The sequence below is a fragment of the Nerophis lumbriciformis genome, linkage group LG07 (genome assembly GCF_033978685.3).
Source record: "Nerophis lumbriciformis linkage group LG07, RoL_Nlum_v2.1, whole genome shotgun sequence".
Classification (NCBI taxonomy): domain Eukaryota; kingdom Metazoa; phylum Chordata; class Actinopteri; order Syngnathiformes; family Syngnathidae; genus Nerophis; species Nerophis lumbriciformis.
The window spans coordinates 31609247-31627651 of NC_084554.2; the positions used below are offsets into that span (position 1 = coordinate 31609247).

At 41.3% G+C, this 18405-nt stretch overlaps 1 protein-coding gene across 1 annotated transcript in view; it reads left to right on the plus strand.

The window, feature by feature from the left end:
* Window positions 1–18405, plus strand: part of ofcc1 (orofacial cleft 1 candidate 1) — a 219548-nt gene that overhangs the window by 34641 nt on the left and 166502 nt on the right. The window contains exon 7 of the mRNA XM_072913410.1: window positions 18211–18359. Coding sequence (XP_072769511.1) covers window positions 18211–18359 — 149 coding nt within the window. The remainder of the gene's footprint in view (window positions 1–18210; window positions 18360–18405) is intronic.

Below are 18405 nucleotides of genomic sequence, written 5' to 3' on the forward strand. Positions count from 1 at the left end.
CCACCGTTTCATTAGTTCTCTATGTTCATAGTCTATGTTAAGTGTTAGCTTTTGCTCCAAGTGTGATCAGCACGTTGTGCCTTCGCCTTGTCTTCCGTTTTTATAGTTCTTTGAGTTTTGAGAAGATTAGTAAATATGTTCCTACCTACACGCCTTGTCCGGAATAGTCCGTTTGCATCCCGGGGGAACAAACCTTCCTTATAGTCATGATTTATATTGTCTTGTTTCGAGGCCTTAACGCCTGTCCGATATGGCAGAAGCAAGCTAGTTGCCGTAGTAAACCTCGTAAGATCCGACCAAAACATCCGATCTTACCCGCTAGCACTAGCTTATAGCTAGAGATCGACATACATTTGTTTTTTCATCCATGTGAAAGTGAGTGTGAAGTACAGTGCTGAAAATAATAAATGGATGATTTTCATTGAATTTAAGAAAGTAATATCTAAATGGCAAAGACATGTATTTATCCATGGAAATATGAAGAAGCTGCTGATGTTGTGTTTGACAGTTTATTGTTGAGATATTGTGGAAGCCCACTGTCCTAGGTAAATGCTGTACATTGTTATCTACATTACTTCATAAAACTACTGTAGTTGTATTGTGTTGTTTTTTATACAATGTTAATTTTTAAAAGTTTGTTTTTCTTTTTTAAAGGGCATGTTACATGCTAAAATCGTGATGTTTTGGAGGAGTCAACCACTGATTTAATGGACAATGCTGTTTCGCAGTAGGTCTCGAAAGGACACGAGATTTCGCAATGCATTATAGGGGCTGGGTAGTCATTGCTGCTGGACAAAGTTGTTGTTTAAATGGCTGTACTCAACCAGCGATATTGTGAGAGAGAGCAACAAACTGGATTGGGATGGATCTTGCAAAATATAAAAAAATCAAGAAACAAACTGGACCGTGTTCCAAAGGCTCGCCACCTTAGCAAATAAGTAAAATTAGTGGAATTGATCTATTTGAGCATGTCCAATAGATGAGATTTGGGCTGGCTGCCGAACATGTCCTGTATCTCGATCGTCAACGGAGTCAGTTTTTTTACAGGCCAAACATTTCGGAATGCCAAGGCTCACGGACAACCAACTTTGGGTGTGTGAAAGACCTCGGAATTTTACATCAGAAAGAGAAGACTGTCGTCCTTTCCGAGGTAAGTCAGCAGGACGTGTCACTGTGTGGTGTCTCCTGGAGACATTTGTTTCAAACTGAATAGATATTTCAAGTTTGAAATACACTTTGCATTAATATGGGAAATATTTAAAGTCTTCTCAGTTATTGATTTATGAATAGGGGTATTGCTTTTTGTTTACCAAATACGCAACCCGCAGATAGTTTATCCTTTCTAACGTTAACATCCTACTAAATGGTACATGTACAACAGAATAACACAGGCTTTGATTCAAACTTACCCGGTGTGAAAATGCTGCGAACACACCAACATGTACCAGGTGATGGTGTTAAAAGTCATGTTTGATTGTAAGCATCACGGCTGCTATCCAGGCTATCTATTGTCTCTTTACTAGCTCACTAACCCAACTTCCTTGGCTTTGCTTCTACGCTGGAAATTAGAGAAATCTCACCAAGCGTTTTTTTTTTCTTAAGCAATCTTGACAACCAGTTATTGATGCCGCACACTCGGGACATATTTAGAACTTTTTTAAAGGAAAAAACACAACTTTACGACAGTCTTGCATGTCACCAAATGTAAAGATGCTATTCTGATGCAGTCAGACCCATGATGTATTGCATTTGCACGTAACACCTTTCAGCATTAATGGCGCCTTCACAGATGTGTAAGTTACCCATGCCTTGGGCACTAATGCACCCCCATACCATCACAGATGCTGGCTTTTGATCTTTGCGCCTATAACAATCCGGATGGTTCTTTTTCTCTTTGGTCCAGAGGACACGACGTCCACAGTTTCCAAAAACAATTTGCAATGTGGACTCGTCAGACCTCAGAACACTTTTATTCTTTGCATCATACCATCTTAGATCAGCTCGGGCCCAGCAAAGCCGACGACGTTTCTGGGTGTTGTTGGTAAATGGCTTTCGCTTTGCATAGTAGAGTTTTAACTTGTACTTACAGAAGTAGCGACAAACTGTAGTTACTGACAGTGGTTTTCTGAAATGTTCCTGAGCCCATGTGGTGATATCCTTTACACACTGATGTCGGTTTTTCATGCAGTACCGCCTGAGGGATCGAAGGTCACGGGCATTAAATGTTGGTTTTAAGCCTTGCTGCTTACGTGCAGTGATTTCCCCGGATTCTCTGAACCCTTTGATGATGTTACAGACCTTAGATGGTGAAATCCCTAAATTCCTTGCAATAGCTCGTTGAGAGATGTTGTTCTTAAAGAATTTGCTCACGCATTTGTTCACAAAGTGGTGACCCTCGCCCCATCCTTGTTTGTGAATGACTGAGCATTGCATGGGAGCTGCTTTTTATCATCATATCATCGGTGGTCACTCGAACGAGTATGACGATCCTCCTGGTAGGGGTGTATCCTTTTTATGGAGGATGCCTGTGCGTGACTTTGTCTGCGCACCAGTCTCCCCACGTAAAACAGTCACCACACGATCCTTGACAGAATCGGGTCAGGGTCCAGTGGCATGGAGTCCAAGACGACTGGGGACCCTTTTCTGCTGCAGCCTTCTTCCGCCATCGCAGCCGTTGATGTAGTTCTTAAATCTACCGTCTTTCTCCTGCTCCGCCGTTGAGGTCTTCACAAAGTTATTTTCATACCTAATCATGGCACCCACCTGCTCCCAATTAGCCTGTTCACCTGTGGGATGTTCCAAATAAGTGTTTGATGAGCATTCCTCAACTTTCTCAGTCTTTTTTGCTATTTGTGCCAGCTTTTTTGAAACAAGTTGTAGGCATCAAATTTCAAATGAGCTAATATTTTCCAAAAAATAACAAAGTTTTCCAGTTTGAACGTTAAGTATATTTTCTTTCCAGTCTATTCAATTGAACTTATATTCAATAAGTTGAAAAGGATTTGCAAATCATTGTATTCTGTTTTTATTCACGATTTACACAACGTGCCAACCTCACTGGTTTTGTGTTTTGTACATCTAAGTTTCATTTCTGGAGTGTTGCACATCACCTTGAAATCAGTGTCCAGAAATTCATGGAATCACAGTTGGTCTCGTTCCCTGCTGTAAGCTGCTGAATCAGGGTTAATTTACACATTGCATGCCCAGTTTAAAGAGAAACATTTTAGAGGAGTAGACCAAATTTAAATTGGTCTTTTTGATGAAGCATTCACGCGACTGCAGATGTTTTTCTTCTAAATCTGTGAGGATTTCAGTTGCTCCCAGATAAACAAATCAGTTTGGGATGGTCAATAGTGACAGCTGGGTCTTTGTTGAGGCTTATCCAGTGATCTCCACACAGAAGTTGAAGGGTTTCTTCTCACTATTATACCATCCACATTAAAGGCCTTAGCTATAGCTGGAGCATTCAGCTCATGTGGACACTGTCGCCATACTTGTGGGCGTATTCACAGAGCTGCAGCATCCAGATTGTCAGACATAAAGAACGGGCTAAACGCTGGCATGAAGTGAATGCAGACCTGGGATCTGATTCAGAAGTAAGATTTAAGTACAGCATGACACCCCCCACCCCCCACCTCGTCTCTCTGGAAGCTATTGACAAACCTGTTGTTGTCGTCCTCATTGATGGCGGTGGAAGCGTTGATCAGATTTGTCTGACGATCATGGCTGGCTTGGTTGTTTTCTTTCTCCAGTCTGGCCCACACTATATAGCGTGCAATCTTCCCCAGCCTCCTCTAAGAGGAAATGAGGAATTAGTGATAGTAGGAGGAAGCCAGGAGCTTATTTTTCTTTCCTGCCTCCGACTCTTTTTCATGCACCCCATCTATGCTTTTGGGTTTTGAATTTAGACAGAGTCACTTCAGCTGGCGTGTGGGAGCGAAAGAGTGGGGCCTCCTAAACACTAAATAAAAAAGCAGCGTAAAAGAGTTTTAGGGTTAAGGGGATTTGAGAATTTTTGGGATCCCCCTCCCTCCTACAATATGTTTGTATGGTCAGTGAAGAAGTATTGAAGCAGACTACTAATTAAACAGTCCCTCCAGGATTTTACAGGCTTTTTTATTTTATTGTTAAAGCTTAAAATGCCTGGATTTGAAGCAAACGTTGCAATGTTTTGAGAGTTTTTTCTTTCAATAACACTCAATTAGTGATTTTATGAATTTGTTTTAATTTGTTCAGTGTTGCTTGTAACATTAATCTAAAAAACACAATATTTCAACAAAAAATGGACAAAAAAAATGTGGGTAACACTTTAGTATGGGGAACATATTCATCATTAATTAGTTGCTTATTAAAGTAACAAATACTTCATTTGGAGTTATTTGGACACTAGGGGAACATACTGTATAAGGGTTAGGGTTAGGGGTTGGGGTTAGGGTTTGGGTTAGGGTTACTAATAAGCAAGAATTCTGAGATTATTGAGGGAAGACTCTTAGTTAATGGCTTACTGGTTGCATAATAAGGCAATGCAGAATAAGGCATTATCAAGTACTTAATAATGACTAATTAAGAGCCAATATGTTACTAATTTGTATGTTAATAAGCAACTAATTAATGGTGAATATGTGTTCCCCATACTAAAGTGCTACCAAAATGTATTGATGTTTTACTTGTTTAATACGAAACTTAAAAGTAGACACTGGATGGCAGTACAAATACATACCCTGAGCTTGTTGTCAAATTACTGTACTGTTTTAATTCATTATAGCTAATAAGTTATAATCAACTATTGTGACTAGAGATGTCCGATAATATTGGCCTGCCGATATTATCGGCCGATAAATGCGCTAAAATGTAATATCGGAAATTATTGGTATCGTTTTTTAAAGTATCGGTATCGTTTTATTTATTTATTTTTTAATTTGTTTTATTTTTATTAAATCAACATAAACAACACAAGATACACTTACAATTAGTGCACCAACCCAAAAAAACTCCCTCCCCCATTTACACTCATTCACACAAAAGGGTTGTTTCTTTCTGTTATTAATATTCTGGTTCCGACATTATATATCAATATATATCAATACAGTTAATTTTACTCATTTTCATTAATTACTAGTTTCTATGTAACTGTTTTTATATTGTTTTACTTTATTTTTTATTCAAGAAAATGTTTTTAATGTATTATTATTATTTTATTAATTTTTTAAAAAGTACTTTATCTTCACCATACCTGGTTGTCCAAATTAGGCATAATAATGTGTTGCACTTTGTGACTTCAATAACAAATATGGCAGTGCCATGTTGGCATTTTTTTTCCATAACTTGAGTTGATTTATTTTGGAAAACCTTGTTACATTGTTTAATGCATCCAGCGGTGCATCACAACAAAATTAGGCATAATAATGTGTTAATTCCACGACTGCATATATCGGTATCGGTTGATATCGGTATCGGTAATTAAAGAGTTGGACAAAATCGGAATATCGGATATCAGCAAAAAGCCATTATCGGACATCCCTAATTGTGACAGATGAAAAAATACCACCCAAGACTTCCATGTTGCTGACATTCTGGGTGTATGTTTTATGCTTGAAAAGTGTTTATGCATTTTAAACATTTATTTATGTCCCAACACATTTGCCCCCGCACGTTAAGAGCATTTCTAAACCGTTGAGAGTGATCTATAGCGCTCATTTTTGTTGGCAAATGAGAGATGATGAGAGATTAACATCACACTTCAACATCTCTGTCACTAGTTCAGCATTGTAAATTAAAATATGTTCTTAATGATCTTACCCTGGATAATGAATGATTAAATAAATACATGAATACATGTTGACTATAAAGTAAATGTTTGTATACAACATAAGTGGTTCTTAAACTTTTCTCACAAAGTACCACCTCAAAAAAAATTGGCTCTACCACCACAATGACCAAAATTGAAATAGAATAGATAGAATTGAATAGAATGGACTTTGTTGTCATTATATTTGCATATAACGAGATTAAGGACTCCAATTTAAGGTGCGGTAGTGGGAACAAATATGGGGTAAAAATTAATTACACAAGAGGTAATAAAGAAAAAAAACTAACAATTGAAATAAACAGACTACTATCCAATAAAAATAATAAGCAATCCTGTACAATATACAAAACACTGTAGAAGTACAAAATACTGTACAATACACAGAACAGGACAAGCGTACCGGAGTAATAAATAACAGTCAGGGTCGGACGTATTGCACAATACAGTAGCCTAGGACGTAAACTAGAAGAGGTCCGCTCCCGAGATTACAGTTTTGACTAAAAACTGTAATTTCCTGACTACTGGTTGTGATCACAGCTACAGGACAGCTTGCTAACATATTCGACTTCAACATATAAGAACAAGCTAGCTGGCATACTACGAACACGCAGGAAATAATATTACAGTCAATTATTGAACAGGAACTAAAACATTATGAGAGAAACATGGGGCATCCTAAATAGCATTATTAAACATGGTGCTAAGAAGGGTTATCCTAAATACTTCTCAGATGGAAATGTATAAAATGACAATATGAACAAAGTAGTTGAAGGCTTCAATAAGTACTTTGGGAACATTGGACCAAATCTGGAGGAAAAGATTCCAGATCCCAAATCAGTTGAGGACTCGAATGACAACATAGACAGAAATCCCAACTCAATGTTCCTAGAAGTTGTGACAAAAGAGGAACTAATGAATATTGTGAGAAAATGTAAATCGTAATATCAATATCAATCATAATATCTTAAACAAATTAGAACGGTATGGAATCAGAGGGTTGGTCTTGGACTGGGTAAGAAGCTACTTAACCAACAGGAAGCACTATGTGAAGATAGGAGAACAAACGTCTACAGAGCTGAAAATATCTTGTGGCATACCCCAGCTCTGCTTCTTCCTACTCCTTTTCGGACGTGCTGTAATGAAACAACTGGAAATATGTGATGCATTACATTGTATCGTTTGAATGTTCGAAATAAACTGAACTGAACTGAAGCATTCATTAATAACAAGGCAGAGGTTTTTTTTAACACATTTATTTAATATTTTGGTCACTGTAACATTACACACAGATTGAACAGTAAAAGTGTGTTTAAATATTTAATTAGTGATTATTTGGCATACCACGTACCACTGTTTGAAAATTACTTTACTACATTACCCAGAAGGCTCTGCCCTAAAAACGAGAAATAGGAAGTAGGTATGGGCGAATATTGAGCCGTTTGAGCAATAAAGAGTTGAATTATTGTTACACGGTTTTTCTCCTTCGTCTACACACAAAAAAAACAGAAACATGCGTTTTGTTTCGACGGTTAACACACGCGCTTGAGCAGCGCTATGAAACAAATTCGGTTGCCGACAATGACGCCGATTGGCTAAAATGTAAGGGAAATTGCGGGTATTCGACAAAGCTGCGAAGCCATGCATAAAAAAAGTACAAAAAGTGGTGCAGGTCGCCTTTATAAATGGATTTTGAGTGTACCATACCGGCTATCACCATGGAGACACTCATTTCCCTCCACATTCATGTTATCATGCTCTCCAGTCTGAACATGCAGCACATACTTATGTACCACCCTTGCTACAATGTAGACAAAATACATTTTTTCCCTCTTTCCCAAGCTCAAGGGGGTCATTTATGGGACATGTTTTGATGACGTCCATGTCATCAAAATTGCAGTGATGTCAAAACTAAGAGTCTTGGAACAAATCTTTCCTGGAGTTCATGAATGCGAGGCAAAACAAGGCTGGGAAAGAGAGTTAGAGACTCCAGGGGGATTACTTCCAAGGGAACAACTTGTAGTTTCTTTTTTGACATTGGACACCACCTTTTACTATAGCCAGGTAACCAGAGGAAGATCCGCAACAAGCTCAACAAAAACTTGTTTTGGAAATATCAAAGGCAATTAAAACTACTAGCACTTAACTGGTGAAACAATCAAGTACAACTCAAATTAGCTAATTACAGTGCATCACTTTTCATGCAGAATCCTACTAAATAATTGTAAGAATATCTCCATAGCAAAATAAATATAGTCAGTCTACATCACAGGTGTCAAACTCAAGGCTCGGGGGCCAAATGTTTCCCGCCACATTATTTTAAGTGGCCCGCAAAAGCCTGGAAATAATATGCGTTAAGTAAATGCTTAATCTTTTCTTACTAAATATATTTGTTCTTTCCCTTTTGACGTTAAAAATCATGTACTGCATGCATTTGCATATATTTTAAAATTCAATATTATCCAAATCAAAATATTATACTATCATGTATTCCAAAAATATTTTTGGTTAAAATAAAAATTAAATCAAATTATCAATCAAATTGTAGACTGTAAAATTGACAATACATTTTACGGTTAAATTCCGCCGACTGAGTTTTTTACCTTAAAATCTACTTTGGTACTGTTTTTTTCCCATATAGAGTAAGACACTAAAACATTAAAAAAAAAAAAAAAAAAACTTGAAGACAACATGATTTTATGTTAAAAAACAAAACAAAACAAAAACTGGCAGCTCTGTTGCTTGAATTTTACCGCTAAAAACAGTGGTATTGTTTTTCCATCCATCCATCCATTTTCTACCGCTTGTCCCTTTTGGGGTTGCGGGGGGTGCTGGAGCCTATCTCAGCTGCATTCGGGCGGAAGGCGGTGTACACCCTGAACAAGTCGCCACCTCATAACAGGGCCAACAAAGACTATCTATTCCAGAATCTATTCCAAAGTGGGCCGGACTGGTAAAATCATGGAATTAAAACTTAAACATAGAAACAACTCCAGATGATTGTTTTTGTTTAAAAATACACCAAGCACATTCTGGAAATGTTGTTTTTTTACACTTTCATGCTGTGGTTAATAGTATTTTATCTTCATTTGTCGTTATTTATGATTTCTGAAAAAAATGATGTGATAATGTTCATCAGTCAAATAGGTGGAATTGAGTCTGGCAGTTTTGAAATGATGCCATTGGTGTTTGGTGTTTATTTTTAAATCTATTAGAAGATGAAATGAGTAATAATATCAATATTTAATTACAGGATGTTATTAATGTAATTTACCTTTTTTCCTCAACTGGTGTACTAACATGTGGTTTATTCTGTACATGTGTACTCAGTTCATTAACCACACACAAAGTTGGAAGAGGATACATATTATCTCAGCATATTTATGTGCGCCCAGAAAATGTGTCCTAGGTCATACAGTAAGTACAATACAAAATGATCAAAAGCATTTATTTGGGTATAAATGTCACATGTTAGATTACCAACAACATCTTTGACAGTCAAGGCATGAACGTAACAACCCACATGTTGTATATTATCACTCATACCAAACAGGAACTCCGCTCCCTCTGAAGTAATGCGTGCTGGGCAGGGGATACAAAGAATTGCTATTGCCGCACCCAGTGGACACATTTGGAACAGCAATTTATTTTATTCAAACATTTTAGCTCATTTTTATACTTATCAAACTCGTCTCGCGGTGTGGATAAAACCTGTTTGCGGGCTCGATCCGCAAACAGACACCCTTGATGTAAACATTGACTTATATACAAATGTTATGTATGCAATATAAATAAATGATAAATGGGTTGTACTTGTATAGCGCTTTTCTACCTTCAAGGTACTCAAAGCGCTTTGACACTACTTCCACATTTACCCATTCACACACACATTCACACACTGATGGAGGGAGCTGCCATGCAAGGCGCTAACCAGCACCCATCAGGAGCAAGGTTGAAGTGTCTTGCTCAGGACACAACGGACATGACGAGGTTGGTACTAGGTGGGGATTGAACCAGGGACCCTCGGGTCGCGCACGGCCATTCTTCCACTGCGCCACGCCGTCCCTATATGTCATACATTGTAATATAGACTAACTTTTGTGATTTTAAAGGGGAATTTCACAATTTTTAAAATGTTGACTATCATTCAAAATCCTTATGTAAGACAAGAACACATACGTTTTTTTAATGCATTTTTACTCATAGATAAACGTTTGCAAAAGTCAACAATAGAGCAAATAGGAGTCACTGTATTCCACCTATAAAGCGCTCAAACAATATCCAAAAACCTCCCAACATTTAATATATATGTTGTAAGTATATACACTGACTAAAAATAAAAACACAACACTTTTGTTTTTGCTCCCTCAAAGACTTTATACGTTATAACAAAAGACATATTCCTCTCAAATATTGTTCACAAATCCGTCTAAATCTGTGTTAGTGAGCACTTCTTCTTTGCCAAGATAATCCATCCCACCTCATAGGTGTGGCATATCAAGATGCTGATTAAACAGCATGATTATTGCACAGGTGTGCCTTATGCTGCCCACCATAAAAGGCCATTCGAAAAGATGCAGTTTTATCACGCATCACAAGTTTTGAGGGAGCACGTAGTTGGCATGCTGACTGCAGGAATGTCCATCAGAGCTGTTGCCCGTGAATTGAATGTCCATTTCTCTACCATAAACCGTCTCCAAAAGCGTTTCAGAGAATTTGGCAGTACATCCAACCGGTTAAACAACCGCAGACCACATGAGCACAGTACCACCACATCCAGCAGGTGTACCTCCATGATCGTCTGAGACCATTTGTGTATATAGTCATCTTTGAGTTCAACTCATAAAAAAATGGTAGCACATTTTTGTTCAGTATATGTACCGGTACTGTACTAAAAGACACATTCATAAAAACATGTACTATTTAGGTATTTTGCTCATTTTCAGCATACAGGGCCATATTCATTTCACAGTCACATCGCAGAGGTTTTCCCTTCAACAACAAACACTAAGCATCATGCAGCAGTATTGCTAAGTGCTTAACAAGAAACACAAACTTTGAACATAATAAAACAATCACTTATTGTACAATATCTTCTTTCACTGGGATGCCGATTGATTGGATGTTACAACCATCCCGTTTGGATGAAAAATGTATCATAATCCTCACAAAGGGGTAAAGTGCTGCAAATGAGCGTCTTTTTGTGTCTTTCACGCCATCTCTGGGTCTAAGTTGAACATTTACCAACTTCTCGTTTATGGCCACAACATTGTTACGCTTGCGTGGCATTGTGATGCCGGAGGTCGTCTTTTCAAGATGCAGAGGGATCAGGAAGCAGTTTGCAGGTGAGAATAAATGATTTATTCGAGTTGTAGTACAAAATATGCTGCGCGGTGCCCACGGCACAGAAAACAAAAGGGTAGCCAAAAGATGCTAATATCAAAAATGCAGACTATGAGCGAAACTAGGAGCGTAACTTGTTGCATGGGAGCAAAGAAAACCAACAGACCGAGTGAGGCCAGCGCGTAAACTAAATAGCCCTCTGATTAGTGCCCCGGCAACAGGTGCGCGTCCGGAACACTAACCAGAGGCAGGTGACGATAATCTGCTGTTATGGCAACTGAGAAACACAAACTCAACAGGTGCTGAGAACCCAAGTGAACTGAAAACATAAACAGAATATGATCCGGGCAGCGGATCATAACAGTACTCCCCTCTTAAAGGACAGATTCCAGATGTCCCTTGGAAAAAACAAAACCCAAAACACTAAAATACAGTTCAAGAGTCCAGGGAGGGTGGAGGGAGGACTTGGTGGTGGGTCGCCAGGCCAAGTGTCCCCGAATCCACCGGGGCCGAGTCAGGTGGCGGCGGCGAATGGAACGCCGCTGCTGTAGGCGAGGCGGGCGACCACGGAAAGGCCACATTTGTGGCTGCCGAGAAGGTGGGCGTGAGTGGCGCCAGAAGTTCAGCAGCCGGAGAGTTCTACGACTACGTCTCGGGTGTCGCTGCTGTTTGCGCCACTGGCGTCCATACACAAACCTCCGAGAGCGCCGCTTGCGCAGCCAGGCCACTCGAGGTCGCTGAGACGACGATGAGGGCGAGGAAGGTCAGACGTCGCCGTGGAAGCAGGAGGAGTCGACGTCGCCGTGGAAGCAGGAGGAGCCGACGTCGCCGTGGAAGCAGGAGGAGCCGACGTCGCCGTGGAAACAGGAAGCGTCGTCGCCGTGGAAACAGGAAGCGTCGTCGCCGTGGAAACAGGAAGCGTCGTCGCCGTGGAAACAGGAAGCGTCGTCACCGTGGAAACAGGAAGCGTCGACGTCGCCGTGGAAACAGGAGGCAGCGTCTCTGTCGGCGTGGGCGGATCAGGCGGAGCCAGAGGCGAAGCAGGCGGCTCGTCTGTCGGCGTGGGCAGAGCAGGCGGCTCGTCTGTCGGCGTGGGCGGAGCAGGCGGCTCGTCTGCCGACGTGGGCGGAGCTAGAGGCGGAGCAGGCGGCTCGTCTGCCGGCGTGGGTGGAGCAGGCGTCCGGGCTGTCGTTGCCGTGGGAGCAGGTGCTGGTGTGGGAACCAGACTTGGAGCAGGTGCTGGTGTGGGAACCAGACTTGGAGCAGGTACTGGTGTAGGAACCAGACTTGGAGCAGGTGCTGGGCGGGACCTTGGCGGAGGTGGCCTGGCCGGGGGTTGCGGCTTAGCACGCCGAAGGACTGGTGGTGGCGGCCGGGCAGGAGGTTGCGGCTTAGCATGCAGAAAAACCGGTGGTGGCGGCCGGGCAGGGGGTTGCCGCTTAGCATGCCGGAGGACTGGTGGTGGCGGCCGGGCAGGAGGTTGCGGCTTAGTATGCCGGAGGACTGGTGGCGGAGGCCGGCATGGAGGTTTGGGCTTGGCTGGGCGCAGCTGTGCCCGCCCACTAGCAAAGCACTCAGTACTAGCTCCCCCCCCCCCCCCCCCCCCCCCTCAAGAAGCGGATCCCAGACGCGTCTTGTGCAATCTGGAACAGTCTTTAGGGGTGGGAGGGAGGAGGTGAGGAGGGGGGTAGGCTCCTCCCATTTTGATTGTCCAAATTCTCTATTCTGCTCTTCAATAGCATGCGGAGTGTCCTTTGCCGCTTGGGATTGTTCCTCAAGTCTTAGTTCAATCAGTACCTTCCGGTACCACTCATCCACCCAAGCAGGTCTGTACTTCTCGAGGGGTGTCTCGGAAGATGACTGGGCTGGAACAGGAAGTGGAGAAGGCAGAGCAGCAAGTGGCACAGCAGACAGAGGAGTGGGTGGAGCTTGAGCCTTAGGGGGTGGGGCCAAAGTAATTGGGGGCTGAGCTTGAAAGTCAGAAGGTGAGTGGGACTGACTAGACCTAGAATTAAAAAAAAATGTCCTGATAATGCTTAATTTTAGAATTAAAGTCATTTGTAAATGGCTGACAGAAAGAATTAACAGAATGCAAAAAAATGTCTTTTTCTATGACGTCATCAAAAGTGGACGGGGGCGTGTCCTCGGGGGGCGACAACGGAATGACGTCATAGCTGCAATCCCAGTGATTGACAGGCCAGTCGGAGGAATCTTTGAAAATATGGTCATTATAATTACCAAATATTTGAGGAGAATCCTGGGCTGCTTGTAGCTGGCTGTGCTCCGGAGGGAAAAGTTGTGGGATAGGTGCGTCTTTGCCGCGAGCCGAAGTCTTCTTGGCTGACTTCCGCTTTCGCTGACGCGTTCGGGCTGGCTGTGAGCGGACATCCCCGGGCGAGATGGAGTCGATATAGACCAACGAACCGTCAGGTCACCACAAAAGGTCTTCGCGCTCCAAAGGGGAATACTGGAGAGTCTCTCTCTCCATCGCCTTTAAGACCAGCCACGTCCCGTAGCCGGTGTTGTACCGAAATCTGTTACCCATCGGAATTTGTAACTCCAGGGGGCGATGTTCCCATGATGTTTGTTTGATGGTTAAACGGCAAGCCCAAAGAGGAGGAGAAGAAGAACGCTTGCGTAAATGGCGTAAACTATCCTGCTGAAACGTCAGTTGTGAGAATTTCAGCATTAATAATAACAATGGACTCATACTATAATGAAAGTAAATCATTGATTTCCAGAATATGTGTAATTTATTAATGCTGAAATTCTGACAACTGACGTTTCAGCATTAAGGATAGTTTACGCCATTTACGCAAGCGTTCTTCTTCTCCTCCTCTTTGGGCTTGCCGTTTAACCATCAAACAAACGCCATGGGAACATCGCCCCCTGGAGTTACAAATTCCGATGGGTAACAGATTTCGGTACAACACCGGAATCCTCCACGCCCTCTTCGAAAAGACTGTCTGCTGTTGGTTTTCTGTTACGCTTGCGTGGCATTGTGATGCCGGAGGTCGTCTTTTCAAGATGCAGAGGGATCAGGAAGCAGCTTGCAGGTGAGAATAAATGATTTATTCTAGTTGTAGTACAAAATATGCTGCGCGGTGCCCACGGCACAGAAAACAAAAGGGTAGCAAAAAGATGCTAATATCAAAAATGCAGACTATGAGCGAAACTAGGAGCGTAACTTGTTGCATGGGAGCAAACAAAACCAACAGACCGAGTGAGGCCAGCGCGTAAACTAAATAGCCCTCTGATTAGTGCCCCGGCAACAGGTGCGCGTCCGGAACACTAACCAGAGGTAGGTGACGATAATCTGCCGTCATGGCAACTGAGAAACACAAACTCAACAGGTGCTGAGAACCCAAGTGAACTGAAAACATAAACAGAATATGATCCGGGCAGCGGATCATAACAAACATTCTACTATCCAGGTGAGAGGCATTTTTTATTATCTAGAACAGTGGTTCTTAACCTGGGTTCGATCGAAACCTAGGGGTTCGGTGAGTTGGGCTAAGGGGTTCGGTGGAGGTCAAGACACACCCGACTCATCGTGTAAGTGTACAGCTCTGGTAATGGGTACATTCGCATCCACCTGCACAAATGTGCTTCAAAATGTAACAAGCCAAATATATATGACTTTTATTTTGTTTACTAGGGCATGCATATAAAATATAATAGTTTGACCATTTAAAATCAACGATAATAAAAAGGAGATGCTTGGAAATAGCATAAAAATGCCCCAAAAACTTGGAAAAACACGATTCATAGCGTTACTTTTTTGGTGTAACCATCATGAGCGTTCTGTTCAGGTATATTTCTTTTATATTTTGATAAATCATCATATTTATGTATTACTAAATTTAAATAGGTATTGATCAATCTTTAAGCTGTGTGTATTTGATTTCAGTTTGCTTTTGACATCTTATTTAGTGAAGTGAAGTGAAGTGAATTATATTTATATAGCGCTTTTTCTCTAGTGACTCAAAGCGCTTTACATAGTGAAACCCAATATCTAAGTTACATTTAAACCAGTGTGGGTGGCACTGGGAGCAGGTGGGTAAAGTGTCTTGCCCAAGGACACAACGGCAGTGACTAGGATGGCGGAAGCGGGGATCGAACCTGGAACCCTCAAGTTGCTGGCACGGCCACCCTACCAACCGAGCTATACCGGTTTAGAATTGTAGTTGAAACTTTTACAACCTTGTGTTGCGCTCATGATGGTGTAACCAAACTAGATTTCATTTAATGATCTTATTTTGAATATTTATTCCCTTTTTTACATTTAGTATATTTAAATATTAATTTATAAACATTGAATACATTTCAAATATCAATAAAATGCAATTGCCTTCATCTTATAGGGTAATGTTTAGATACACCAAGTCATGAGCGTAACACTAAGCTTCATCACTTTGACTTGTAATATCTCTAATTCTGGTGGTGTTTTATACTTTTTTTCTTTTTGGAACATGTACTATACATATAATACAATAAAGTCCCATATAAAATTATGTTTCTAGCAATACTTTAATTTTGCCTTTGAAAGTAACACTCCAATGTCCATTAGTGGAGCTGTACACGTAAATAAAAACTTCTCCCTATCAGCATATTACGGATACGGCAACAGCAGAAGTCAGACTGATTTGCAGGTGTGTAATTTGTTGTGAGTTTATGCACTGTGTTAGTTTTGTTCCTTGAACAAGGTGATGTTCATGCACGGTTCATTTTGTGCACCAGTAAAACATGGTAACACTTTAGTATGGGGAACATATTCACCATTAATTACTTGATTATTAACATGCAAATTAGTAACATATTGGCTCTTAACTAGTCATTATTAAGTACTTATTAATGACTTATTCGGCATGGCCTTATTATAACCCTAACCCTCTAACCCTGACCCTCTAACCCTAACCAAATAACTCAAAATTAAGTCTTTGTTACTTAAAATATGTTCCCCATACTAAAGCGTTACCAAAAACATATAACTTTGTCTTGAATTAAAAAAAAAAACATTTTATTTTTCACTAAAGAAGGGTTCGGTGAATACGCATATGAAACTGGTGGGGTTCGGTACCTCCAACAAGGTTAAGAACCAATGATCTAGAATGAACTTTCACCAGCTCAGAGGCGATCCAGCTACTCACCGACCTCAATATGTCAATATAGCAGGATAAGCTAGTTAGCTCTCTGTGATCACAGCGCTACTAAAAATAAGTTTGTCTGCATAAATGCTTACAATAACAATATTGCTAGACAGACAGCTAGATAGAGAATTTTTAGGGGTTTTTGATTGTTTTATTTTAGACGGCTTCAAGGGCAGAATATTGTGCTCCCATTAGTGTCTGTCATGTCTGTGTAATCATGTTTTGTTTTGTTTAGTTATTGGACTCTTTAGTTTCTGGCTTTTCACTCCCTTGTCTTGTTTCCATGGTTACCCATTAGTTTCACCTGTTCCACGTTTGGACTCATTGTGCACTCTTGTTTGTCACCATAGCAACCCATTAGTTTTCACCTGCCCTCACGACTCACGCACCTGTGTTTAATCATGTCACTATTATTTAAACCCATTGTTGCCAGGAAGTCTCCCTGGCGACATCATACCCCTGACTTTCTGCTTCTCACTCTGTTTACCTCTGCGCACTTCATGCCATGTCAAGTAATTTTTTTCTATTCATGCCAAAGTTAGCGACTATTGTTCATGTCCATAGTTTTTTGCCCACGTGCAAGTCTTTGTTTCGTTAGTCAAGTTTGTACTTCCACCTTGAGCGCGCTTTTTATTCCTTTGTTAGTGTAAAATAAATAATGTCTTTACCTTCACGCCTTGCCCGCGCCAACTTTCATTTGCATTCCGGGAAAACAAACCCCAAAGTCCAAGTCTTGACAAGTGTCACTGTTAGCCACCTCATACCTGCTGTATTTTACTATTTAGAATGCGTGGAAAAAATCAACACAGGGATTGTGAATGATAGGCTAAATTCCCCCCAAAAAGTGCAGTTCCCCTTGAAGTTATAAGATAGTCCTACATCAATGCCTCTTCATTTTAAAACAGTGGTTCTTAACCTGGGTTCGATCGAACCCTAGGGGTTCGGTGAGTCGGCCTCAGGGGTTCGGTGGAGCCTCCGCCGCGGAGGTCAAGACACACCCGATTTATCGTGTAAATAAAAACTTCTCCCTATCGCCATATTATAGATACCCCCAAACAATGTTCCCTCTAATTTTCCATCTTATTCGCAGACGTGTAATTTCTTGTGAGTTCATGCACTGTGTTGGTTTTGTTCTTTGAACAAGATGATGTTCATGCACGGTTCATTTTGTGCACCAGTCAAAAAAACATATAACTTTGTCTTGAATTTGAGAAAAAAAACATTTTGTTTTTCACTAAAGAAAGGTTCGGTGAATGCGCATATGAAACTGGTGGGGTTCGGTACCTCCAACAAGGTTAAGAACCACTGTGTTAAAAGCAAAGCAAATATATGTGCTTTCCATTCCAACAAATAAAGAGATTGAATATTTCCACCTGGTGATGGATGAAGTGGCCCGCACCTCACTGTCACTTCATTCTTTACGCAGTTCTCCGAGTAAAAAAGAACGCATGTTTGGCGTGGAGTGCGATAAGCGCTAACGCTGTTTGCCCCACGCAAGATGGCCTTGATAATCCCATCAGTCTGATTGATGGTTGCCTCCCTGCGTTCAGTAACAAAACTGTCTGCTCGTCGCGTTCCCTCCGCTTTTGTGCTTGGATGCTTTATCACCGCGGCATCTCCGCTTCTGTGGACGGGTGGGAATGACAGTTAAGAGGGCTCGCACAAAAACATGGAAATAAGTTAGAGGAGGATTCAAGTCTAGGATGTAGATGAACTCGACCCCCTGAGGGCTCATTTTTCTGTCGTTAGAATACATTCTGTCTGTCATTGGCTATGTGGTTGAGAGCAAGTCTGCGCATGTTTACTTCATTAGTGCTGCATTAATAAATGTGTGCTTACGTTGCTGGATGCACCTGCAGGCGTCATCTGCATGCAATTAAGAGCAATGCTGTCCTTGTTTTGTGTCTGCAGATCCTACCCCCAACCTGTGAGCTTCTGCCCTCCATGGTCTTCGTGTTCCAACTGATTGCATCACCCGGGCAGAGCAGCTACATGAAGTCAGTTCTGGCCTGGGGGGCGTTTCCGGTTTGTGGATCGAGGCTCGGCCCGGTCCAAGGCAGGTATGCTGTTTGTCCCATGTACGGATAATCTGCCTAAATTAATATA